This window comes from Hesperophylax consimilis, chromosome 13 (genome assembly GCF_061612785.1).
Source record: "Hesperophylax consimilis isolate HC1 chromosome 13, BYU_Hcon_1.0, whole genome shotgun sequence".
Classification (NCBI taxonomy): Eukaryota; Metazoa; Arthropoda; class Insecta; order Trichoptera; family Limnephilidae; genus Hesperophylax; species Hesperophylax consimilis.
The window spans coordinates 5,183,400-5,210,916 of NC_142848.1; the positions used below are offsets into that span (position 1 = coordinate 5,183,400).

At 32.8% G+C, this 27,517-nt stretch overlaps 2 protein-coding genes across 2 annotated transcripts; both read right to left on the reverse strand.

Annotated features, from left to right (window-relative positions):
* Nucleotides 1-523: 523 nt before the first annotated feature.
* LOC149418346 (signal peptide peptidase) lies at nucleotides 524-11,118 on the reverse strand. Its single transcript, XM_089638743.1, has 6 exons — nucleotides 10,878-11,118; nucleotides 8,368-8,549; nucleotides 6,916-7,078; nucleotides 5,694-5,877; nucleotides 3,827-4,136; nucleotides 524-1,941 (listed from the first exon to the last, which is right to left on the reverse strand). The coding sequence occupies exons 1-6, from the start codon at nucleotides 11,079-11,081 to the stop codon at nucleotides 1,863-1,865; spliced, it is 1,122 nt and encodes a 373-aa protein (XP_089494869.1). The 5' UTR covers nucleotides 11,082-11,118; the 3' UTR covers nucleotides 524-1,862.
* Nucleotides 11,119-22,483: 11,365 nt separating this feature from the next.
* On the reverse strand, nucleotides 22,484-26,848 carry Pex11ab (peroxisomal biogenesis factor 11ab). Its single transcript, XM_089638461.1, has 3 exons — nucleotides 26,354-26,848; nucleotides 24,490-24,605; nucleotides 22,484-23,250 (listed from the first exon to the last, which is right to left on the reverse strand). Exons 1-3 carry the CDS (start codon nucleotides 26,407-26,409, stop codon nucleotides 22,712-22,714), a joined length of 711 nt encoding a protein of 236 aa, XP_089494587.1. The 5' UTR covers nucleotides 26,410-26,848; the 3' UTR covers nucleotides 22,484-22,711.
* Between the last annotated feature and the right edge of the window lie 669 nt (nucleotides 26,849-27,517).

Consider the following 27,517-nt stretch of genomic DNA (forward strand, 5'->3'; position numbering starts at 1 on the left):
TCAAAAATTATGCAAAATAAATGCTGGACGAAGAGAACAATTGACTGACAATAGGATACAATTACAATACATATTTGGAACAAGCATCCTGGAATTTGTAAACAATAGTGATGGAAGACAGCAATAGTTAATTGCGTAAGGTGAAATATCACAAATAACAAAACTAATTAAATGGTGCGTCTTAAATTAGATCCTCATTAGAATAAGTTATAAACCCCAACCATTTTTTTTGAAACAAACTATAAAAATAATTTCTCTCCCTTTGGAGAACAGTACGGGACACTTATCCGTACCGCATCCTTTTACCCAACTTGCTTCATTTAATTAATAAATATACATTGTAACTCGGGAAACATCCATTGCCTCTACTCACATATTCATGTCCTCGGATATATATATCCATACATATCCTCAAATTCACACTTTACACTTGCACTTAATAAAACAATTCGTGTTACATTTCATTATGACAGATGTTCCAAAAAATACATATCGTTGCCGGGCGCTTAATACCTCCAATGTGAAATTTCTTAAGTGAATATAAAAAAGCATTTTTAAGCAAGAAAATGAAAGGAGACATCCATTGATTTTTATTTATTGTGTACATTAATAATCATTATTAAGGCGATGCACCACGTTGTGTAACATTCGGAATCAGGCCACTAACAACAACATTTCTTACGTAGATGGCGGTATACAATAAAACCATACCCGAAAACGGTTTCTCGATTATTTCAAAAGCCCATCATGTGTTCTATTCGCAGTATTTAATTAAAGCATCTATAATATTTCTAAGCAATCAAATTTTCAAAGCAAAACACAAGATTTTGGTTATTACTTTGCACTGCATTGCCTTAACTCAAATATTATTTGAAGGTCCACCTCCAATTTCCTACTTCAAATTTGGTTTTTTCACTCTCTAGGTTATTACTTGCCCGGTGGCGATACGCATTTCTAAAACAATATACAGACGATATAAACATTATATATAATAATTGTTACATAGCTTTGAACAGAAAAGTATTTAATAGAAGATTTATACATAGAGTTTGGCCATAGATATAACATAAGTAGATGAGCCCTGGACTAATAAGTATGTTATCAAATTAATTTGGAGACTTACAAATTAAGAATGATGGAGTTTTTACAATACACAATAATTCGACATCAATATTATACAGTTGAGAAAAGAATAATGACGTCTCTTACTTACTAATCGATACAAGGTCATTCACAATTATTATAATAATATTGTGTTATCGCATTCTATAATCAATTAGTAATTTAACAACAGCGTAAGTAACGACACAAAATTTTTAAAAAATCAAGTGCACACTGGAAATAAAATTAAAAACAAAAAAAACATAAATAAAGAATGTTTATGTAAAAATGCTACAAAAAAATCCCAGCTACTTCAAGGCGTCCGGAGGTAAAGTGCACTAACTTTGGTATGTGATTCTTCATGATTGTAGAAGTGAAAAAGATAAATAACATTGGAATTTCGAAAAGTTTTTTTTTCTTTCTTGTATTAATTATCATAGTTAGTGCAGTTCACCCCCCGGACACCTTGTATTAACGCTAAGGTAAACAAAAAACAACATAAAATTTATCTACAGTATTCAATTTGTGTAAAAGCAGAAAACGCACTGTACCTGTAATGCTAATCATCATGGGAACTGCAATGAAGGATGTAAAAAATAAACGTGGATATAAACATTAAAAATGATTAAAGTTTAAGAAAACATATTTATTATGTATGTCGCTTGATGAAATCAGTACGTGAATGCCAAGACAGAGATTAGCGAGTAGACCACTCGAGATAAACCATAAGACTAAGTGAAGTTTCTCTACCATGGTAGCGATTACTTGACTTTTTTTGCTTCCGCCTCGGCTTCTTTCCTTTTCCTTTCTTCTTCTACTTCCTGTGGATGATCTTCATACCTGTGAGAAACAAATACAAAATTTTTAAATCTTGTAAAGAAAAATATATAGTGATGTGCACCGGAAAAGGGAATATTCCCCGAAATAATATAAATTACACAAAGTCGGAAATAATTTTTTTTTATAAAGAAAGTTATTCTGAATGAGGTTATCTTTTTTTGATGAAAATGTATTATATTTAAGGAGTAAATAACGACAGTGAAATTAGTTTTTCGATATCTCCAAAAAAGTCAAAGTTATGAGCTTTCAAAGTGAACTCGGGTTAACTTATACAATCGTGCCTTGTGACGTCACACGAAACAAAATTCATAATTTGAATAGTAGTGTTGCACTACTGCTATGCCAGTCATTGTATGTACCTTGAATTCACACGCTTATCGGCCGGGCTCAAATATCATCATTTTGATGTCTTATATCTTAGGTATTTATATTATAACTTAGGTTATTTTCCTGAAAAATCCACTGTTTATAAATTCCATATGCAACGGGAAACGATACATATTTCTTACCATTTGATAAAAAAATACTTATTTAGTCCCTGGTTTTCCCTATTTATCTACGGATTTAAAATCTAACACAACCTTTAAGTCGAAAGAGAGATTTACCTGTGAAATATTGGGCCTGAGACATCTGCTCAAGATCAATACCACACCAACGCATTCATTTCACGTAACTAAAAACAGACTACAGTAGAACCTCGTTAATTCGAAATCCAAGGGACATCAAAAATCAAATTTCAAATTACGAATTAACGAATTTCGAATTAAAAAACCATTTTGTATGAAAAAAAATTTCTGCGGAAATTTTTTTGGAGAAAATATCGAATTACGCGTTTTTTCGAATTATCGGTGTTCGAATCAACGGGGTTCTACTATATGTATAGTAGTTCCAGTGAGAGGATCATTGACAAAAAATTTCTCACAGGTCTTGTATGAAAACGAACGTGACAGAAAATACTAGAACAATGACATCACATACAAGCTCTCTCTAGAACTACTGTACGCACTTTGTTATTTTGACATTTATTTAAATGGTCCCGATTTATATGGATGATTTGATTGATTGGATGATTTGATTCCCGATTGATTTGGATGATTTATTTTGACATTTATTTAAATGGTCCCTAGGCCCATATCAGCGGTAGGATAAATTGTGATCAGCCGATATGCTTGTCAGCTGATCACAATTTGCTCAAAAGCTGAAACGGACTGACAGTCGATGTGTAACAGGGATTATTAAAATTTCAAATGAATATGATGCTAATCGAAAAGGTGACGAAAGTTTAAAACTAACATAGAATAAATAAAATAACTAGAAGTACCTTCCATACAAATTTGATTGGTAAAGATATGTTCCATTTATCTCAATACCCCAGTGACTGTCTCATTTACACTTGCCTGACATTGTAGATCTCCATCCCATTCGAATTTCATAAACACAGTTTTGTATTGGAAATTTAAGCCTCATTTGGGCAAATACTTGGATCGAGAAACACGCCCACAAGGCATTTCTTGTATTCTCTTTAATTTTATTATATTTAATCACTGAAGAAGCTAACATCAACAAATCTCAATGAAAACATGAAACAGATTAAGACACAGAAAATAAAAAAGGAACTGTCGCAACTGGGATGCGAATCCACATTCTTCAGTCTTACTGGTGCTGGCGTGTCTTCCAATTGAGCTATGCCATCTCATGACATTATCATTTTTATCTCAATCTCATACTTCCATTTTTTAATTACAAACATTACCTCTTTAATTGTTTCCTATATTTTTAAGTGCCATCTTCTTGATGTGTTTGCAAAGCTCTATATAACCCTGTAACATCTTGAGGGAAGAAATGGTGGACTGAGGTATAAAAAGGTACAGAACGATGCACTTACGAGAACATGGAATTGATGTCTCCCCTGATCAGGGCCAGCAGCAGGGGCGTAGACAGACACGCAGGCACCAGATACAAGAGCGCGGGTTGAGCGTGCTTGAACATGTGCATCACGAAGATGGTGGCAAGCAGGCCAAACAGGTACGCGGCGAAGGTGGCGTAGAAGTAGATGTGGGAGTCCCGCTTGAGACTCTTGTCGTAGCGGAGGAGCAGCGCGATGAAGATGCCGGGCACTACGATGTCACCAAGCCCGAGCATGGCGAAGTTGGTGGCATTGAGACCATTGACTAGCAGGTCTTGCGGGAACACCACTGGAAAAATTGAATTTGATATGGTAAGTATTTAGATTCTCACGGCCAAAAGCATTTTTGTTGTTTGTTTTTGGGGTGTTATGCCGTGTTGCGCTAACTCCTTCTTTAGCCGACGTTTTCCGACACATCTTCGGATCTACCGGATCTGCCCTGATGATGGACACTGCAACGCTGTCCGAATAACACCCCAAAAACAAACAACATGAATTTGATATATTTTTTAAATACCACATACATAATATTATTAGTAGAAAGCATTCTGCTACTGCGCTCATATCCAATTTCACAATAAGTGTAATAGTAATTGAGTTAATTAATTTTTTTTAACTAAGGCAAATCTTTTTTCTTACGTATTTGTAAAAAGCATTAACTTTGTGGCTCGTCATAATTTACAATAAAAAACACATAAATTTGTTTTTTATTGTAAATCGTTTTTCTCTCTAAATGAGAATTCAATTGAGCTTTAACCTCTTAAACATCAGCATATCCATGTGGATACGTTTAAAAAAATAATATCTCTGATTATAACTAGCTATTCTGGGGAAGCTACGTAAATATTATATACATACTGTTTTTATAAATATACTACATAGCTGTACCCCAACACGCGTTAAACATGTTTTTACCTGTCACAGGTGACATCTATATAACACAGGTATATAAAAACATGCATATTCAAATGCAATGTTGTGTCAAAATTTCAAAGAAATCGGTGAAGGACTTAAGATATTATAAAAGAGATTGATAAAAGAGATTTAAGATTTTGAACAAACGAAAATTAACATTATTATTTATATAGAAGATATATAGATAAACACATTATCTGGTAAGATGGTAAAATTTACAAAAAGATAATTTTGCAAGAAACAAGTAAGTTACAATGAAAATAGAATCAGATGGCGCACGGTGAATATTTTGCAGCGAGAGTTAAATTGATTTATATTTGTAGCATCGCGACATGTTGTGGAAGTTTGTTTCTTGCTTCCACTACTCTATTTGTAAGGAAGTGTTTCCTAGGATTGGATACAAGAGGTTTTTCACATTCGTGCTAGTGAAGATTTCAAGAACACCAAGTAACTTTGAATCTATCTCGATTGCTGGACTTTAAAAGCTCTTGGTATTTTTGAGAACCGTCGCTGTACCCTCTCTACTAGATCTATGGGAGACTATAGCATCTCTGATTGGGTTATGTTGTGAGGCTGAAGGTAGTGGGGAGGGGAAGGAGATGGGGAAGAGGAAGGTACCTGGTAAAGTACCTAGCTATTCAGATATGGTCACCAAACATGGTTAAAGCCATTTCGAGCAACTTTTTAATTCTGATGGTCTGGAATGTGCCGCTAGTATTATATATTATTTTTAAATTAATAAAATGTGAAATAACACAAAATCATCAAATAAAATTTAATGCACACACCTGGATTTAAACCCGCGACCTTCAGATTGCTAGTCGAATGCCTTACCCCTCCACCACGGAGGCTGTCTTAAGAGATTTTAATAATGTCAACCTTAACAGATTTGAATATTTTCCTCACATAGAATGATGTAAAATAGACTCACGTTTAATAGGTGCCTCAAAGGATTTAGCTACTGTGACCATAACGTTGGTGCCGAACACCCAGAAGATGTCGTACACAAAGAGACCGCAAAGCAAGATGCAGCCGGTCACAACATTGTTTAGGTGGAACAGCTCCACGCCATTGATGGCGAAAGCCATGCCAAACAGGTTGTTAGCGATCCAGTGCTGGAAGAGACAAAACATGCTTGTTTTTATTCATTTATAAAATCTAGCCACATTAGAGATTGACTTTGACAAAATCAGAAAGTAAAATCAATTTGATACTAAAAACTAATTAAATATGTATACATCAAAATAAGTTCCTGATTATCACAGGGGAATATTTCCCATAGTGGTTCTATAAGATAAAAAAAAATCAGGAAATGTTAAAATTGTATTGAAGTGATTAAACTAGAATCAAGCCCTACTTAATTTACAATTAAGAAAGATTAGAAATATATATACATTTCTACGGCATAGCAATAAATAAAAATTATGTTCGTCTGGCTTAGGAACACCAGAAAAATCCAATCAATTTTGTAATATGTGTGCATTTGATTACTTTAGTTTCAACTCATTGCAAAACTTTGTCATTGACGACTAAGCAAATAATGTGTTCTTACCGAAAATAGCACAATAAACTGCTGTTCCAACAAAACAATTATATGAAATAAATAACACGTGTAGATATTACGTGGATTCACAGATGACGAGAAAATAACATGCCACGCTGGTGCTAGTCACTAGTCGCTAGTAACTAGCAAGCTCCTAGACATGCCGCAGAGCGGCCGGCTGTCGCCTTGACATCTCACCAAAATTCGAGCTTGATAATGATCCAAATTTTTTTTCAAATGTCATATTTCTGCAAATGGTAAATGTTAAGCATTGACTATGTATTTTTTTTTTAATAGGTTTCTGGAAATTCTGGTGGGGATCATCCCTATTGATCCCCTGTGAAGAACCGACACTGTATATACCCGTCCTTATCAGAATCCTAGATTTTTTCTAACTGAATGCATAAACTACCTAATAATAGTGATTTTCAAACAATAAAAACCTATCTCCCATTTTCCAAAACATTAACTATTATTATCCACGGTATTTTGTGGAACATTCCTCTTGTGTGAAAACAGAATTAAGTGCACAGCTAGTGAGACTATTAAATCTCCGTTTTGGGATACAAGATGGGATATACATAATACAAACGAGATGTTTAAATCTAACCTTCTTGAGGAGATACCAGACGCCCACAATGGAGGAGATGGCCAGACACACCAGGTCATGGGAGGTGAAGTCGTAGCAGTGCAGGTTGTCTGGAATACCAAACTTTATGACGAAGGGGACGTGGGGAATGAACCTGTTTATTCCCGCACTGCTCACAATGGGACTGAAAAAATAATTACTCATTAGAGAACAGAGAACAAACAAATATGACACATTATTAATATTATTATGATCAGGGCAGATGGTGGATGATGGATACTGCAAGGTTGCGGGAAAAGTTGGCTAAAGTAGGACACGACCAACACGGCTTATTACCTCAAAATCAATCATCACGATTCTTTCGGATATGAGAATCTTCAATCATAATACATTATTTCTCATGGAAAATGACTTAACCCAGTATTTCCCAACCTTTTTAGACATACGGACTGGCAAAATTTTTGTATTATTTCGTAATCCGTCCGACGACTAAGACGATTCATGCTGTTTTAACGGTAGTAATTTTTATCAGTACATACTGGTTTGTTTATTATAAATTTTATCATCAGTCGATTTTTGAAAAATAAGTCAAAAATCATTTTCCAAAAATGTTGATATACACAAGAGTAGATGCAGGCCTGGGCTAACTGCGTCCCGCGAGCTATAATAACTTCCGGTAAGATCTACTATTTTTATCTTTACTTATTATTTTTAATCCCGTCGAAAAATTTACTACAATTTACTTCACGATTAACTTTGAAGCAGAATAAAATTTTTGCAGTTGATTCAGCTATTCTACCAGTTTCCTCGGACTATTTTCGTGTTCTGATTACGATTTTAATTTACACAAAATACTAATTAAAAGGGCACTATGCATATCACAGCAGAGATTAACCATCCACTACAGAATACTGCAAATATGCGTTCATGAAAATCGGATTAAAAAACGCACTTTCATATTCATAGCGGAGAAATAATGCATTCTCCTGTTCTGGGTGCAGCTATTTATGTTTTATAATAACTGGAATGAACCGGGATGCCGGGACATACCTTGAAACTGGCAATATCCTAGTCAAAACAGGACATATCGTATGTTTAGGTATCAAGAAAGCTTAGCTTTCAATCGAACCCAGGAATAAAATCATTCCATTTAGTGTAGTTATTGATATTCTCACAAACTCACTTCAATGAATTACATTCAAAAAGCAAAAATCTCTGAGCCGTGTTTGGTGACCAGATCTGAATAGCCAGATATTTCCCCCAACCTTCTTCATCCCCATCTCTTTCTCCTCCCCACTTCCTTCAGCCTCACAATATATCCCTACTGGGGATGCCGGCTATGGGTAGTTGATGCAGTATTCAGATATGCATATATTTTTTTAATGGAAGTGAATAAGGAAGGGCGCAAGCAGACTGAAAGCAGTAGAAATAAGATCCCAGAGGCATATGTGTGTTAAATATAAATGTATTTACCTCAACAAATGGCTGAGGGCGAGAACGCCGAGGAAGAAGAAGTATCCCGTGAGCAGCAGGTTGATGTACTCCTTGGAGAACACTTGGAAGAAGATGTAGATGCCAAACAGAGTGGCGGAGGCTATCAGAGGGAAGGCCATGGCATCCCGACTTGTCATGGCTTCTGGCTTTTTACCAGATTCCTAGAAACAGAGACAAATTGTGACCCTCTGGAAAAATCAACTTTTAACATATATCAAAGTTCAGCCGTTTCACAGAAATTTAAATATAACGTCGTCATCAAATGGCCACTCAGTACGATTTTTTTTTTTTGATAGTTGAAAGGTCCCCATTAAAAGCCGATTCTAGGTGCGTTTCAGCTTTTCATCAAACAGTAATAAGCTGACAAGCTAACAACATGATAGTTGTCACAATTTGTTCAAAAGCTGAAACGGAATTTAACGGGAACCTTTCAACTGCCAAAAAACAAAATGACGCTGAGTGGCCATTTGACGACTTTGCCACACGTGAATTTCTGCCAAACAACTGGGCCTAAGATTTAAGATATCGGAAAATGAGAACTCTGAGAGACCCCATAACCAAACAAATTCATACAATTCCCGGGTTACGAATAACCTGACAATATTTGAAAATCTCCTACTTCCACCACCACAGTAAGCGGAAAATGGTGCTTATGTGGTGATAGAGGATTTAGCTAGCCGAGGAATTGAACACACTACGCCTGGGTGGGACCCAAATGCGATGCCAACTCAGCCACTGACCGGTTCAAACGCACAATCTCTTTATTAATGGCAAAACCTTCACTATGTAATGGATTGACAACGTGACGGTTGGCAAATATAATTGTAAGAAAATTTTCAAGAAAAAATTGAGACTACAATTTTATTTATTATTTACAAATTTGTGATAAATGGGTTATAATATTGGTTCATGCATTGCACAGTGTAATATGCATAATAGAATTTAATCTCTGATAAATAAATACCTTCTAGTGAACTTTTCTAGTGATCCCTTTTTTCTAGTTAGCTCACTCAAAATATTGTGGTGAGATGAAATAGAGGGCTCCATGATATTTCATCAAAATGAAAATTCAACACACCTTTAAAAAGTGATATAGAGTCATTAAAAGTGACCTATTTAACCTAGTTTTTGTTTCATGACTTTATATCACTTTTTGTGGGTGTGTTGGATTGTCATTTTGATGAGATACCCGGTCACCGAAGTCGAGTGATCTTCACTAAGGGTAAATTTGAGGCCACTTTAGCATGAGGCCTACAGATATGTATTAATTTATTTTAAACGCATAACAACAAACTATTTATTGTATTTAGATATATTAAATAGGTTAGGTTTTAAAGCTAGTTTTTTTTTTCATCACAAAAAAAGTGATGAAAAAATACTCGAAAGAGCCATTACTTTATATCACTTTTCAAAAGTTCTGATTGTCACTGTTCTGTACAAATGTAAAAACTTAAGTAGCGCCGTTAATTTTTACTAAGCTTAGGGTTGTTTCACAAAATTCTTCCGGGAAAAAATAAAGTTCTGTTTTTATTTCAGTTCTGTGAAGTAACTGGGCCACTATGATATAATAACAGACCTTGAATAGGACTTTCACAAAACTTGAAATTTAACGTTTAAATTTGACGAATTATTAAAATTCCGTGAAACAACCGGTCCTTAGTGTATGCACAGTTTTAGGTGAATGTGACAATTTACAATATTGGTAACTAAAAAAAGAGTTCATTTTCATCCACCTTTTGAGAGATGATGGACCTACTGGCCAATACCTGCGTGCATTTGCTATATCAATTAAGGTGGAAGTAATTTGACTTACTTGTTCACTTTTCATAAACTCTGTAATGCCTAAAAAACTATAATTATAAATTTCACATAAACTTTTTTGCATGTATGCCATCTTCATAAAATCCTTAAATTTATTATCTAATTAAGTACCAGTCACCCTGTGCAGTTAATAAATTGAAAGAGTGGGTGGCGATCACAGGTTTGTGCGATTCTTTCTTCTCAGAAGTGTTTTCAAACATATTTATATGATTTTTTTACTTTACCAATACCATTGGTGCAACTATACTAGGTGCAATGCTGTTGCACGTTAGTTAAATAACGAAAATATAGTGAATATTGTGGCACCCTATAGTATCAATGCAAAAATAATATTGTCATTGTAGGTCCATAAAGATGACACAGTACTACTGTAATAGATGAATATTATGTTATCACAATACGAGAAAATAAATCTCGAATGAGAGTGAAAGAGGACCACTGTTAAGTGACCTATCTTGAAAACTGATAAGGAATAACCTATTGCCATTTCAATGTATAATATTGAAAAGAAAAATCAAACCCATTTCTAAATTACAGCGAATTCAACATGAACTAAAACATTAAAAACTAAGTACGGCATTTTCAAGTGTGCGTTGGGTTTGCATATTGAGGAAAAGAATATTATAAATTTATCGAAACATCGTCTTTATGAAATTTTGTCCACGTACCTTCTGTTCCTTATGGTGTTTGACAGATCTAAATGAACCGAAAAATATCGGTATCAAAGCCATTATAACTAAACTTCCGTAGGCAACCGCCATCCCTTCGGGTGTCGAGGGAACTTTTCCGGTGGCATTTTTAACTGCTTCTACAATTATATCTTCAATATTTTCAGCAGTTTTGGACGCGAGACTCTCTGCCGCGTCAGCCATGTTTGCGAATTTAATGTTACAAGAACGAAAATTTGTCTTGTCAATTCAATAAAGTACTGCCACACGAATGAAACAAAAATACAAATTCTAACTAGGTACTGAAAATACATATACATTAATTTTGTTTTTGCTCCCCATAACAAGCAAGAAAAGCGAGTATTTTTTTCTTTGATTGATTCACATTATTCAATATGATTATTGTAGATTTGACATCGAAGTTATCTAACAAAGTTACTTGAAAAATTTTCTGAACATATAGGTAAATGGTGTTCATGCTATTTTTTTTCCATATGTACCTACTTTTTTACCTAAAGCTTTTTGTTAGAAATGAAAAATAAAAAAAATAATGTCCACTTTTAATACTAAAGATGTACCCTTATAAACATAGTCGCGTTTGTGTATTTTTTTTAATTATGATGTTTTCAGAAAACTTTTGCAGTTGTAAAATGAAGTCTTTAGTAATTTTTCTTAAACTTCCGATTTTGTTGTCCGGGTTAAATCTTCGCCAAAGGAAAAACTAAACCCTTCCACACACTTTTCCACAAATGATCATCTAGTCAATCAACACTATGTAAGTGCATTATATAAGCAAAATAAATACAAAACAATACAAGAACAACACGTCAACTCACCAGAGATCAAATGGGAAAATAATTCACTGACTCCAGATATTTTCATATCAGAGGGTTCGGCTCGGTAGAACTTCTAACAGGGCCTATAAATCCTACTGATCTCTCAACATAAATATTTAAAAAAATCTTTCTTTATTCTACATGTATTCAAAATGACCGACTTTTGCATCTTTATATATAATTTTTTTGATAGATCTAATACGCCTAAATTTTTAATTAGAGAGCTAGGTATAATGCCAGTAGCCGAAATAACGAATGGTAATATTTTTATAGTCTGAGAATGCCAAATTCTTTTTATTTCATTTCCTAAATCTGTGTATTTTCTTATTTTTCATTAACAGATTTTTGAATATTACAAGAATTTGGAATAGCGACATCAATGATATAAGTTATTTTTTTTAAATTTTGTCATGTAAAACTATATCGGGTCTATTATGACTAATCATTCGGTCTGTTAGTATAGTTTTATCATAATATATTTTATAAAATTCGTTTTCTAAAAATGAATTTGGTTCGTATTCATAATATGGTACTATATAACGGCAGTCAATCAAGTTATGTTTAATTACCAAATTTTGGTGAATTATTTTTAAAACTTGATTGTGCCTAAATGTATACTCGGACGGTGCTAATATAGAACATCCCTATATAATATGTTCTATAGTTTCCGGAAAAGCCAAACATTTTCTACACAAATCAGCAATTTGATTTGTATCTTTGATTATATGATTTCTATAATTTTTAGTATTAATGACTCAATCCTGAATGGCAAGCATAAAACGAAAATTTGTCAACATACGTTTGGTTGAGATAATTGAAGTGTTTTGCGTGTAAAATTTTATTTGACCAGGAATCTAATAATTCCTGGTTGGGATTTATAAAAATGTTGGCATTCTCATCGTATAAATTTAAAGGTGTAATATTTCTATCTGCCTTGCAAATTATTTTGTGCATTTCTGAGCTATGAGCTTTCCTATGGAAAAAAGTTCTTAGCATTTCTACCTGATTATGTTTCAAAGAAGTTATTTTGACTATACCTCTACCTCCTAAATTTCTAGGTAAATTAACTCGTTCTATAGCTGAATTTGGATGATGGCAATTAAACTTTGTTAGTGTAGTTCTAATTAATCTTTCTAAGTTATTAAATTTATTTATTCCAGTAATACCGTTCGGGTTCCCATATTATCTATTCTATTCTATGGTCTATTATTCCATAGAATAAAAGTTAAAGTTCTGTTCCATTTATTTATGTTCTGTTCTGACCATTACTGACTATGAATTCTATGAAATAGATGCAGTGGGATTCCAGATGATTCTGTAATACGATGTATTACAGAAATATAGGCAAATAGTTATTTAGATTTCTTTGCTTAAGATTAGGAACTAGGGGTTGCATGTATCCAAATTTATCTGTAAAGGCAGCCAAAAGAGCAACTTCCTTTTTTAAATGCATTTCCAGCTTCAATGTTTGTATTAACGATACCCCCTAACTGCATAAATAAGTTTATACACCTGTATAAATGAAAATAAAAGAGTCAGAAAAATATTTTATTGGTAATCATTCCCAGAAGAATAATAATAATGAAGGACAATATTAACAAACTTATTATCATTTTGGAAATGTTTATACTTTAATGAATGCTGTATAAATGAGATCCCTGAGGCGTATGTGTGGTAGAACCATGTATGGTTGTGTGAGAAATGTGGAGATCCGCAAAGAGTGCAAGGCTGATGTATGCGTAATCAGTAAGATTAAGAAAGGGACTCTTACATGGTTTGGGCATGTAGAGCGAATGAGCGAAAAAAGGAGTGTAAGGAGAATATATAACGCAAATTACGCGTAAACTATTTTTGTAATATTTTATATCTTACCACTGACACCAAGGGGAGAAATCATAATAATCTGTATTTGTAAATGTAAATATGTACGTTAGTCGTAAATCTCTAGTTTAAGCCTTAGTTGTAAGTCGTATTATAGCGGTATTGTGTAAATGCCCACTTGGTCATAAAAATATGTATAGTTTAAGTCATTACTTAAAAGTCTTAGTTGTAAATCAGTCGAAGTTAATCTTAGTTATAAGCCAAAAGTAATTAGTTATAAGTCTAAGTGATCAATGCATAAATTAAGATATTAAGCGCCCTTGAGGTTATTTTCTCACGAAAACGGCGCTATATAAATAATCCAATCATTATTATTAAATGTGAATGGTAGCAGAAGTCGGGGACACCCGAGGAAGACATGACACGATCAAGTGAATGAGATACTTGAGTCGGGCCTTGTCTGGAGTCAGAATAATAGAAGAGTATGTATGAATGTGAATGAGGCAAGGAGTGTGTGCCAAGACCGAGTTATTTGGCGGTCCGCCTTCTCTCCCTACCCCTACGGAGAAACGGCGTGATGGTTGGTTAGTTAGTTATACTTACTTCATACTTACTTACAAGATTTGTATTCCAGCATGATTGTCAGGTGTCCAGTACACAAGCTTCAAACAATACATTTAAAAAATATAAATACAGCTACTTACATAGTGAACTAGGAAACTAGAAACAACTTTTTTTAAATGTATACGTAGGATGGGTTATTTCGCAGAATTTTAACAATTCATCAAATTTCAAAGTTAATTTTCTAGTACTGTGAAAGTTCTTTTCCAGTTCCGTTATTATTTCAGTCAATTGAAACAACTGACCAATAATGATATAATAACAGAATTTGAATAGAACTTTTACAGAACTTGATATTTATTTATTAATCTCCATTGCATTGGTGATATGCTATGCCTGTCTCACTAGGAATTAACTTTGAAATTTTATGAAATTTGTACAAATTTTGTGAAACAGACAAACCGTCCTTAGACAAGTACAGTGTTTTTATTATTTTAAATTTGGCGCTCATTCATTAGGACTCTTAAATATAAAGTTCAGATTTTCTCTTAAAATTAGTTATATTTATTAGTTATATTATAATAAGTACAGTTACACCGAAGAAAAGAACTTGTTTAGTATAAAAAAAAACAATAAATGAGAGTAAACAAACAAAGATGATTCTAGAAGATTTACTAATATAAACAGTGCAGAGCTGGTATTGTAATAGTAGGTTTCACACAATTATAAAAATAGTATCCTGTGAACAATAATGGCGGCAGTTCTTCGCCATTTAAAAAAACAGATTATTTTGATTAGTTACAAAAAACAAACAAAACTGCAATTACATGGAATAGACAAACTTATCAACAAAAACAGCAAACGAATATAGACAAATATTCAGATGATTATAAGTACTATGCTAACAAAAACTTAACCTTTTAAAATGTTTTTTTTAACGATTAACGATCTTGTAAACTTTGAGCAGCATTTGTAAGTACCATGTAATCCAAACGTTTTAATAATTATTATCATTAAAAAGGATATGATCAATCCAATCTGCATCCTTGGCTAAATCTGAAAAGAGGCGTGTTTTTTCAATTTTACACTTGTCTGGAAATTTCTGTATAGAATAAGTGAGAATGCCCGCTAAAACCCACTGAGTGGATTGCAACTTCTTGGTGTAAAATCCCTTCCCTTGCTCTTCATCACAAAGTTGTGAGACTTCCTGACTCCGAGCACAAAAGTTGTTGGGTCTTAAAAATCGGGGAATCATAGGATAGGAATTATTGCATTCATGAACAGATAATATCTCCATTTCAATTTCATTGGAATAAATATTCAACTTGTTTTGGAGATCTTTCCCCCACCCTATTACCTGTCCTTTGATCAATTCGCTTCCAATATCACGACTGGATCCGATCAAACAGACCGGTACAAGAAACTGGTTGAAATTCAACGGTTTGATTCTCAATAACGCAATGTTGTCTTGCACTTTAAGTCTCATTGGTTTGAATTTTGGATGGAATATGATATCTTGTATAGTCCTCGGACTCGAACTTTCGTCGTCTTCATCTTCTAGACTATAGGCGCCAATTCTTACGGAGAGTTCTTCGGGGAGAGTCGGTCGGTTGTTGAGTAAAGACACCGGCTGGGCCGCAGTTATGACGAAGATATCCGATATGAGAGCTCCGCTGCTGACCATCCACTGCTTGGTCGGCCCCTGCATGTAGACTGCACTAATCCACGGCCACTTCCTAGTGGAATCAGTACTCACTTTACCACATGCGCTTCGTAATTGTTCTTTACTGTATGAACTGATATAATTGTCATCTGAATTTTGTTCAGAATTAGGAGACCTCCGTTCTCTAGAACTCTTTGTGGATGATCTCGGTGGAAAAATAGAACTTTTAATTATATAATCGTGAGGTTTGGAAGGTATTCTCTTCACCAAGAGTGGTGCATCTGTTGGATTATATTTGGTAAGGGTTTGCTCTTTTGAAGGAGATGTAATTATTTTGTTGTGTTTGGTACGGGTTTGTTCCTCCGAGGGAGTTGCAATTGTTGGATTGTGATGTCTGAAGTTGGTTGTAACCTCATGCGGGTTTCGAGATTTACTTTCATCGACAACCATTTGATGATGTAACAAGACTTTTCTAGTTGCTTCCAAAGGGGGTGTACCAGAACAAATCACAACTCCATTAAAATCAATTGATTGTATATAAAAATACTGCGTTCTTTGCGGAAAATAGACTGAATATTTAATTGGATTCAATTTTGTTTTCACACTTATGAGAACGGTCGACCGCTCTTCTTGTAGTTCTACGTACCCCTGATATTCTGAGGGTAACGGATCTTTATGTGATAGAATGACTTTCAGGTCCATGTTGTTCTCGATAAGTTTGCTCGACACTGTGACATCTCCAAACGGTCCTTTTGCACCACTACTATATAAGAACACATTTGGACATGGGGATTCGATTTGCATGTGCGAAAACTCAACCTTTAAAAGCAATGCAATAAAAACAGTCAAAAAAATATAATTCGCCATCTTCCTAACCACTGTTCACTAACAGCAAATTCTGAACATAGGTTGGACCTGTTTGTGAAGATTGCACAGCAACTTTTATAGTTCAGGGCTGAACAAAATATAAATAAAAATTATAAATAGTTTTAAGAATTTGTGTAGAACAATATTTGAACATTTTGCCTAAAATATTAATACTGGATATCATTAATAAAATCCTAAAAATAGCCAAAGTGAATAACTACAAAGAATATAACTAAGAACGAGATAAAAAGTGAAGTTACAGTTTTCTTTTACAAATTCCCTAAGCAAAACGAATGTGTTTTCTAAATATAGAGTTCTCTCAATTTTTCTAAGTTTGAACTAAAAATTGAAGGTGGTAAGCACATTTTATCACGTTTGATATTAAAATATTATTATTTTGAATAAGTAAAGTTTATTTTAAATACATACACCGCAAAGATAATTTTATCTAGTTTCAGAAACAATATTTGTTTTTTATAATATAATTAATATATAAGATTTTTTATGTGTAACAAACACTTTTATGGATATACATTATTACAATAATTAGAATAAAATAATTTTGATTTTAATACCACTTTATTGCTATATTATTTTAATACATAAAACCAACCGGTTTTGGTTCACCACGAACCTTCATAAGGGTTACATAAAAACGAAACAATATGTTCATATCAATATATAATGCTTTAAAAAAATATTGTGTAATTTTCGATGGCTCACTAGGTATATTCTGTTCTTAAAATCCATGTAAAAGCCCGGCTGGGCGTAAAAACAAATAAAAAAAAATAAAAAAAATTGTTGAAATAAATGTTATTTTGTTGGTGCCATCCTTGAAACAGGAAACATTTGCTTGTAAAACTGGTTAGTTGATTGGGAATATCCAAATCCAATGCCAAACATAGAATTTTTATTCGATTACAGGTATTTAATGAAGTGTTATTGATATTTGAAAACTTTGAAAACAGACATTGCCAAATTAAGATGTAAAATAGTTATTAACCCCTCAGGCTAATTTGTTCGCTTTTGGGAACAGCTGATATAGGTCTCATAGAAATTGTGTCTTAACCTTACTGTTATGGTCAGAAATATGATGTAAACTAGTGGTCCCCAAACTTTTTACCCCGCATGACGATTTTTTTCTGTTTTGGGTAGACCCCTGCTTCTCAATTGCTCAGTACTGGGATTCCCCACAATATTTTCGAATCAATTCCTCACACAATATTTTCAAATCCGTGGGGAGGGGGTGGCTAGAAAATTTCAGAGAAGACACTAATTCCCCAATTCCCTACAATATTTGAAGGGCTCCCAATAACATGAATTTTTTCATTGACATGGGCCCCATGCAAGTCGAAATCGACCCCTAGACCACTTTGGGAATGACTGATCTAAACGGTGTTAGAAAGAGAAAACACACGCTTTATATTTAATTCTAGAAGTTAACCACAGAAAAATTAATAAAACAAAACATGCGACTCCAGGAAACTAAAGTTTCCAACTGCAATTTAAGAAAAAATATATGTATATATATTTTAAGAAACGATAAAAAGTAACGTGACAATGACATTTATAATAAATTTGTCTAATAAAATGTATGTGTTTTTCTTTTTTCATTATCAGTAATATTAGTCAATAAAACGTAACGTGAGCCATTTATAAAAACTTTTTATATTTGTATTCAAAATTTTAATATTTCTAAAATTATGTTTTATTCTAATAATAAAATTTGAAAGCACTTTGCTAAAACAGTTTTTAGTTTTCGGATACGTTCAAAAATATACCATTTATTTGAATTTTATTGCAAAGCAGAAATACTCTGACATTCTTACAGAATATGCCAGAGGCCTGAAGGGTTAAACCAAAATCGCAGAAATCATTTTTTTTTTTTTAAGTTTACCTGAAGAAAATAACCAGAGACACCCACATAACACAGAAATATATATTCTAAATAATTTCAAAAAATGTAAATCCAACTACAATATGCACCCAAATTTTTATAATAAAGTTTTTTTTTCACTTCCAAATAGTAAAAAAGGATATTTTTAGGAAAATAATAGTATAATATAAGAAATGATTCTAATGATTTACATTTTTAAAACACACTTATTAGAAATTAATAATTAAAAAGTAAATTAAAATTCAAATATGTATATATATAATATTATTACCAAACAAAAGTAGTAATATCTCGCAAGTTGTGACGATTTTTATTAGTTCACAGTTCAATTTCTTTAAATAGTATGAAATAAAGTCGCTATCCACGTCTGTCTGTTTGTGCGCTTAGTTCTTCTAAACTACACAAAGGATTTTGATGGGGTTTTCAATATCATTTAGAGAATTTCTTCCGGAAGGTTTATGTATATAATATATATGCATATTGTAAGTATAGAAAATAAAGAAAAGTCAATGCTTTGTAATTGCGTTGCGTTGTAGATGTGATGAGGATTACATTGATAACGCTGGCTAAACCTTATGAGATACATCAACATAATGTAGGTACTACGGAATTGTATATCTTGAAAAGAGTTCCATGATAACTCAACACAGTGACAATTCAACACACTTTTAAAAAGTGATATAAAGTCATTAGAAATGATAATTTTTTTTTTTTTTAAATCTAATCTAACCTAACCTACTTAACCCAGTTAATAAAGTTTTTGTTTCATCACTTTCCATGACTTTACATAACTTCTTAAAGATGTGATGAATTATCATTGTGATGATTTATCCGGTCACCCTTGAAAAGGCCTACAGAAAAGTCCGCAATAGTATATATCTATCTCCTAAGGATAACCCCCAGAAATGCTGGGTACACGTCAGCTAGTTTTGGTATAATTTATTCAAAATGGTGACAACACAATATTTTTATTTGTTTATTCGAGGACTACTGATAAAAGATTTCCCAACTGCCCGGAGCTAGTGAGACTACGGCTCCCCCAACATTGGGGAGTATTACGAGGTGATGGGGTAAAGCAGTAAAAATAAAATCAAGGTGGAAGCAGTGGCGGCTTGTAATGCTAAAACTGCCGTCAGTATACCCACCACGCCATGACTGAAAGTATTGTCGTCAGGAATTCAATTATACTGAAGTTTCAGGATACTTTTCTTTTATAAATAGATTGCACATCATTGGTAGCTTGAATGCTGGGTTAGCTGATATTTTTAATATTTGAAATATAAAGCTATAATTAAACATTTAGCAGTGAATATTTTAACAAGGACATTGCATAAAAGGTTTTTTATTTTTTTCTTCTTCATCTTTTACTAACTCTGTACTATACAGGGTGTATCGGCACGTACCCGACAAACTTTAACCAGCTATTCCTTAGCATATTTTGAGTAAAAAATCTTATGTGCACTTTGCTGTCCAGTAACGTTTTTTTTTTATAAAAAATTTATTATTCATATTTTCACCACATGTCACCACTGTTTTATCCTTTGTCAAAGTTTGAAAACCCATCTGGCAATATTTTATTCGAATTCCGTTGAATAATGTACGTGTGTACCTATATTGGCGCGCTTTTACAATCACAACGAAATGGCACGGCACCATTCGTCTCATTTTTAACTATTATTATTTAGTGTGTGCGAAACAGCGAAGACGCTTTTCGACATACTTGCATATAACAGCTGTTGAACACGAAAAGCAATGCCAATGACAGTGATGTAGTGTGAAAATTTTTAATTGAAAAAAAATGCTACCGGACAGCAAAGTGCCCATAACATTTTTTACTCCAAATGTGCTAAGGAATAGCTGGTTAAAGTTTGTCAGGTACGTGCTGATACACCCTGTATAATGTATATTATTTTTTCTTTTTTTTTGTGTACTCACATAATCTAAGATTTTTTCATATCTTTCTTCTTTCTATATTGTACTGTGATTTTTTTTCATGTGAACACCGCACAAGAGTCCCAAGTACTCCCAACTGTCTGGAGCCAGTGAGACTATGGCATCCTCAATTGGGGTATGTTGTGAGGCTGAAGGTAGTGGGGAGGGGAAGGAGATGTGGAGGAGGAAGGTGGAAGCGTACCTGGCTATTCAGATCTGGTCACCAAACACTGCTAAAGCCATTTCAAGCAAAGTTTCAATTCTGAATGGTGGTCTTACACCAGGGTGATACTGAGAGTATCTTCCACTCTGGAATGTGCCGCAATACTATATATTATTTTAAATGAATAAATTGTGAAATAACACATATAAATCAAATAAAATTTACTTGTGCACGCCGGGATTTTAACCCGCGACCTTGGGTTTGCTAGTCGAGAGCCTTACCCCTCGACCACGGAGAACTGTCAATAACTATCATGTATGTAAATGGCACTTGTGCCTTTAATTCAAATAAATAAATATTCGTATCGTTCAAGAGTCCCTAGGCATTGATGAGCGCCGCTCTGTGCTAATAGACATTTGATGTTACGACATTTCTCGGAAAGCGATATAGAATCGCCTTGCACCACAAGATGCAAAGAACGAAAATTCGAACAGGTTTAATTTAACTTAATATATGTATAGTATTACTTTTATATCAGTTATTTACTTTGATTTTTGGTGGTATTATATTATTGGTTGATAATAATTATTATTTTTAGACTGACCTAAATTTAGGGAGTGCGTAGCTTTACAGCTCCTTAGCACCAAAAACATTAAATCAATTTTGAGTGGGGTTTTCACCATTTAGATATTGTAAGTGATGATTTATAAAAAAAATTATTTAACCCTTTTAAAAACTTAAATAATGTTACATAATTTATAATGTATAGTAGCGAGTGTAAAATCATGTTCTTATTAGTAATACGTATATCAGATGTCATTGCAATTTATTGATACATTTTCACTTCATATCGTAATGAAACAAATTAGATGTCGTTGTGGTTGATTGATATCGTTTTATTACATATCATTAAAAAAATTCTTCGGATGAAACAAATATTTAAGTATGTAAATTATTTTTTTTATTTTTGGGTTAACGTAATGGGTAAAACCTCAAATTGTAATATTTAATTATTGAAGACAATATTAGTGATTCTCAAATGAAAATGTTGATCGCTCACTTTAAGTTTTAGCCATGCATCAGCTGATTCTATTTTCGTAATAAATTACTTGTGTTTCTCCAAAATGATGTTTATTAAATTGTGCCATCTTACCAGATAAAGTGTTCATATATTTATTAAAAAAAGTGTGTAATACACAATAAGTATTTCCCAAGTTAGTTCAAAGAAATGATTTTTTTTAAATATCATTGAGGATATTTTCAGGAGGTCAAAAGAGATTAAATGATATATTACAATTTTTTACTATATAAAAATTTGATCTAATTGAAAATATTATGTATGCCTATTCATATATTTAAAACAAAAATTCTTGGGAAAATTGTTTAATTATTGGGAAAAATAAAGAATAATTTACCTTTAAATTATTGGAGACAATATTAGCAATTCTCCAACGAAAATTTGAAACAGAAAAATCAGAAAAAGCACTGCTCTACCAACTGCACTAATCCGTTATATAGTTAAATATGACTGAAGGAAATAGGGACGGATTAGCGCACGTCAGCAATCAACAAGTTAAAGAATGGTTCTTTAAACTATAAAGTGAAAAGGCTTCAATAAACCACTTGAATCTAACATATTATTATCAATAAACTGATATTTTAAGGATGAAAACATTTCAATGCTCGCTACCATACGTACATAAAAGATTCAGAAAATTTATAAAATATCTTAAAAATAATTTACTTACAATGAATAAAAATAAAATCTATCCAAAGCACCCTTTGATCGATTGATCGATACCTTAATACGAAATTCATTAATAACATTAAATGCTATTTATGAAATACTTTTTAAATATAGTTTTTTGACAGAATTAAAGTTTCATAAATTTGACTATTTTGATCATAATTAAAATCATTGTATATTTCATCACCTTCATCATCAGTACATGACAGCAGCATTTCCATATTTAATCCACCGCCTTTGAGTCTAGAATCATACTTTTCAATCCCTCCGACCCACGATCATGTGATTATCTTGACACATCTTATTTTTTAGTTAATCTTGACACTCTCAGAATCAGTGTCAGTGATTTAGGAAGGCACAAGCTTTGCAGATGTCTGAGAGAGAGCTATTAAAGCGGCAATTGAAGAAACCGCTCCCAGCAGACCGACAGTCCTCGGGTGTAATTTCACCCGACCGAGCGCAGTTAACGGAATCCACAAATCACAGAAATTCTTAACTGTATCAACCACCACATCTTTTCTTACTTTAACAACATAAAAAGCTTTATATAAAATATACAGAGAGTTATTAACATTTTTTTTCCCTACAGTGTTACTGAATATAAAATCCTTGTGACTAAACAAAATATTTTGAATTTCGTACAGGTCTCTAGCTAGATTCAACAAAATGGTTAAAAGCCAGTATCTATTCGATAACTCTGTCCATTTATTCGAGTCAATGTTCTTCAGGAATCCCGAACGAGCCAGCCATATCAAGTGATCGGTGAAAAGAAATAACGAATTAGTCACTTTGCTAAGCGTTAATGTTACTCTGACGAAGAGGTCCGGATAGTGAAAAGTAGATGCAACAGAGTATAAAGAGTCCACACATTTTCCAAAACGTAGTACTGAAAAAAATATCACAAAAGACGTTAATATTGTAAATGTTAAAAACATACATGTACCTGTGTTTGGAGTTGGACACGCGGGAAACTGGTGAATCTACAACACATATAATATATATTTGCCCATTAGACTTTTGCAATGAAATTTAAGAAGGAAAAACACCACATACATAATACATAAAATAAGATAGGTACCTACTACATAATATTACGTAAAAATATAGTAGGTACATTGAATATCCATAGATTAAATGAAAGAGCGGTGAACAATAATATAATTGCTCTATGATATATAATTAATTCACCCCGCTTAACTTGAGCCAAGTGCAGTAAGAATGCAGGAAGTACACAACACAGCTCCCGTGTCACACCGACCCGAGTGCGGGCGCCAATAGAAATATATGGAAAGGAGTGCTCTCGATATCACACTTTCTTACTGTACCCAGTTTATGTCGAATCCTTACCGACCCATAAGGTATCGGCTCAGAGAAAACAAAAACAGAAAATAAAATTTGCATGAATTAGGTAAAAACAAACCATTTCGTAAATATTCTTTAAAATTAATAAAATGGTTTCAATATACAATTTCCCACAGTAAATATAATCTTGACGTGACATTGAACAAGTTTTATCAATAAGTAAACAAACAACGATAATAATAAAAAACATTTACTTATAGTATGAGATTTATACTTTATAATATGGAATATTAACATTGATAAGATAAAAATAAACCCACTCCGGGAGCATGATATTAAAAAAAATGTAGACAGGCAGTGTCGGACAAACGTAAATCGTGAATAGTACAATTGAAATTATATAAAATTGTTTTTTTGATTTATTTAATTCATTTTCAACATGTATTGCCCTAATATTACTAAGTTAGCTTGGTGATTAATCGAATATTCTGATGCGCAAGAAATTTTGAAATAATTCCAATAAATGTTTTAAGATATCTCTTCAAATTGGCCACATTTTGGGTCAAAATTGAAAAGTTATTTTTCTAAAGAACTTATATTTCTAGGTATTAGTAGATTTTTATATATATGTTATTAAATCTGACATTTTTATTGCATTTTCTGTCCCATGGACAACCTAAAATAAGACCCCACTTGTTAACTCCAAACGCTTTTCTATCACTGTATTTTATCTCCCGAATTTCTCTGATTTATGTATATAATTGGGAATTACCAAATTTCTACTTTGGTGAGGCTTAAACATTACAATAAAAATAATACAAACATTTTCTGAAAGAGCTGCATGTCATTTCCAGCCTTTTTAACTGATCTATGGTGTAATTATCTGTATTAGATTTCTGTAGGGTGTCCCATATAAAACGGCTTGTGTACTGGACCATCCTAAAAAAGAAAACATTTGAGGTTGGTACTTCACAATCTTTCTCTCACCTTCCCAGAGTCTGGAGCGGCAGTTGGGACTCTGTAGTATTCACATAAAAAAACAAAATATTGCGATAAGAATCACACAAGAAACTTGTATGTCTTTTTTACTCTGTAAACCAGGATTCAAGTCCTTGATTTATCATCATTATTAATTAATTGACAACAACCCTGGTGAACTTTATTAAAGGGACTGGGTTGTTGTTAAAGGATTGAGGTAAAATGGGAGATGGCACAATGGGCCTATGGCCTAAGTGCTCACGGGAACTATGTGTAAACCGTCTCCGCTTTAAAAAAAAAAAATCCTTACTACTACATAGTTACTACCTAGTTTCGTCACGAATTGAATTTTAACACCGGTTTTCTTATTAAAAAATATGGCACAGATGGTAGATGGATTCTGAAAGGAATGGTTTGCAAAATCCAGCACTTTACAGTGGAAATAAATCTATCCAAATAATATATGAAAAAGAGTATCCAATTTAAACAATTGAGATTGATGAAATTTCAAACACTTAACCTTCCCACCCCGTAAAGCAGAATTCTGATACTTCTTTATAAGACTTGATTTTCAAAATAAGAGGAAAATTACTGACTACATCTGATTTTGAAAAACTCTGTAAAAAGCCCAGGCAAAGTCGGGATATCTTTAAAAAGATAGCCTCCGTAGTGTATTGGTCTATGTTTTTAATGCAGGTTCGATTCCTGAGCAGCGCAAGTATTTGTTAAAAGGTTTTTTTTATATGTGGGCACTTTTGGGCCTGGGTGACATCATAAAACATAGATTAAAACCAAAAAACATCATTAAATATAGTAAAAAATCAAAATTTTCGTCAATTCGAAAAATTTATTGTGAATAGCAAAAAAGAATGACGTTATAATGCATATAAACTTGTTATTGTCTCACAAAATGTGATTATAAGAATATGGTGTATGAACGAAATAAAAGATAGGAACCTCAATATGTATTATAACATCTATATGTATTATAACGTATGTAAGTATTATAATTTCTATATGTATTATAGCGTCTATATGTAGTGTAACGCCTATATGTATTATAACGTCTATGTATATGTATTTTTTATTTATTGTTTTTATTTTAGTAATTTGTACATTTAAGTTTACAAATGACTAATTAATTATTACATTCAAATATACTATGTTTTTTTTTTTTCTTGCTTGATGTGGCTCCTACACAACATCTTGAACTTTTCAATTGGGGCAGACTTAAGGTTTTCCGGCAGTGCGTTATAGTATTTCATCCCTTTATATAATATAGTATTCTGGGTATTCGCTTTGTCCTTCTTTGGTAGCCTAATTTGATTGTAGGTCCTAGTTTTATGTTTGTGTATGTCCTTGTTGTATACAATTTTATTCGAAAAATATTTTAAAATATTTTATTTAAAAATATTACAATATTTTTAAATAAAAAATTTTATTTAAAAATATTGTAACGCCTATATGTATTATAACGTCTATATGTATTGTAACGCCTATATGCATTATAACGTCTATATGTATTATAAAGTCTGTAAGTATTATAATTTCTATATGTATTATAACGTCTATGTGTATTATAACTTCTACATGTATTATTATATTACTGGGAAGAGCATCAAATTTAGACAAGATAACTATCTAAATTCCGGAAAACCTGTTTATAATGTAGAAATCGCGGGAAACAGTTATATTTTTAATATTATTACCTTGCTAGTTTATCCCTCCCGGCAGCCTGACTATTAAGTTTGATGATCAACTCCATGTTTATGTCAAATGCTTTGTAATTGACTGCCAATGACGTTTTAGACTAGTGAACTTTCTCATTGATGAGGATTTTATCCTGAACCAAGTTCAAAGGTCTCTTACCATTGTCATCAAAGTCCATGGATAAGTGCATATAATATGATATACCACTCACTATAAGTGATTTGAACTGAAAAAACAGGTACTACTACCTACGAGTAGTACGAAACTGGATAACCCTTGAACGAGATCTCACGATCACAGACAAGGCTATGTTTTACGCAGAATAATAATAAATCTGCAGAATAAACACCACAGCTGGATACAAAAATATTTCACGTTTGATTTAGAAAAAAAATGATGAATCATTTAGGTTAATTTGAAAATCGAATCCCGCAATAAATAAACCACTCGCAATTCGCTAAAGATTATTGTGGATTATTGACATAAAACATCATAGACAAAATCATGACAAAATATTAAAGATTATTGTGGATATGTTGTGGATTATTGACATATAACATCATAGACAAAATCTACAAGTGTCAGAATTGACTTGACAAATCCGGTGCTGCCAGTAATATAAATAACACGCAGAAGAACGCAGCTAAAGCTCTTTGGAGGATTTCAATATTAAAAAGAAACTATAGTGAATACCACCAAATTTGTATTCGCAATTTTTTAAATATGAATATACCACAAGACTCATCTCCTCCTTGGGGTATGTTATACGCAGGTTTATTTATGGTTGTGAGGCTGATGGATATTGGTGTGAGACGAGTAGGGGAAGGTGGGGAAATATCTGGTTATTCAGATTTGGTCACTAAACACAGCTATAGCCACATTTCAAGCAATGTTTCGATTCTGAATGGTGGTATTTAAACAGGCCAATACTGAAAACATCTACCACTTACAAATTTAGTTAAACGCACATTTCAAAAAACCTCTAGGATGTGATGACTGAAGTATTAGTAACCATAATAATAGCATTAGTTTGGACGTTTTCAGTAGTGCAGATTTTGTGGGAAAAAAATGGATGCTTATAACCATGATACGATATGACTCACAATGATTGTTTCTGTTTTCACACAATTTGTTTTCCATGAATCCAAACGATTTTTATGTTT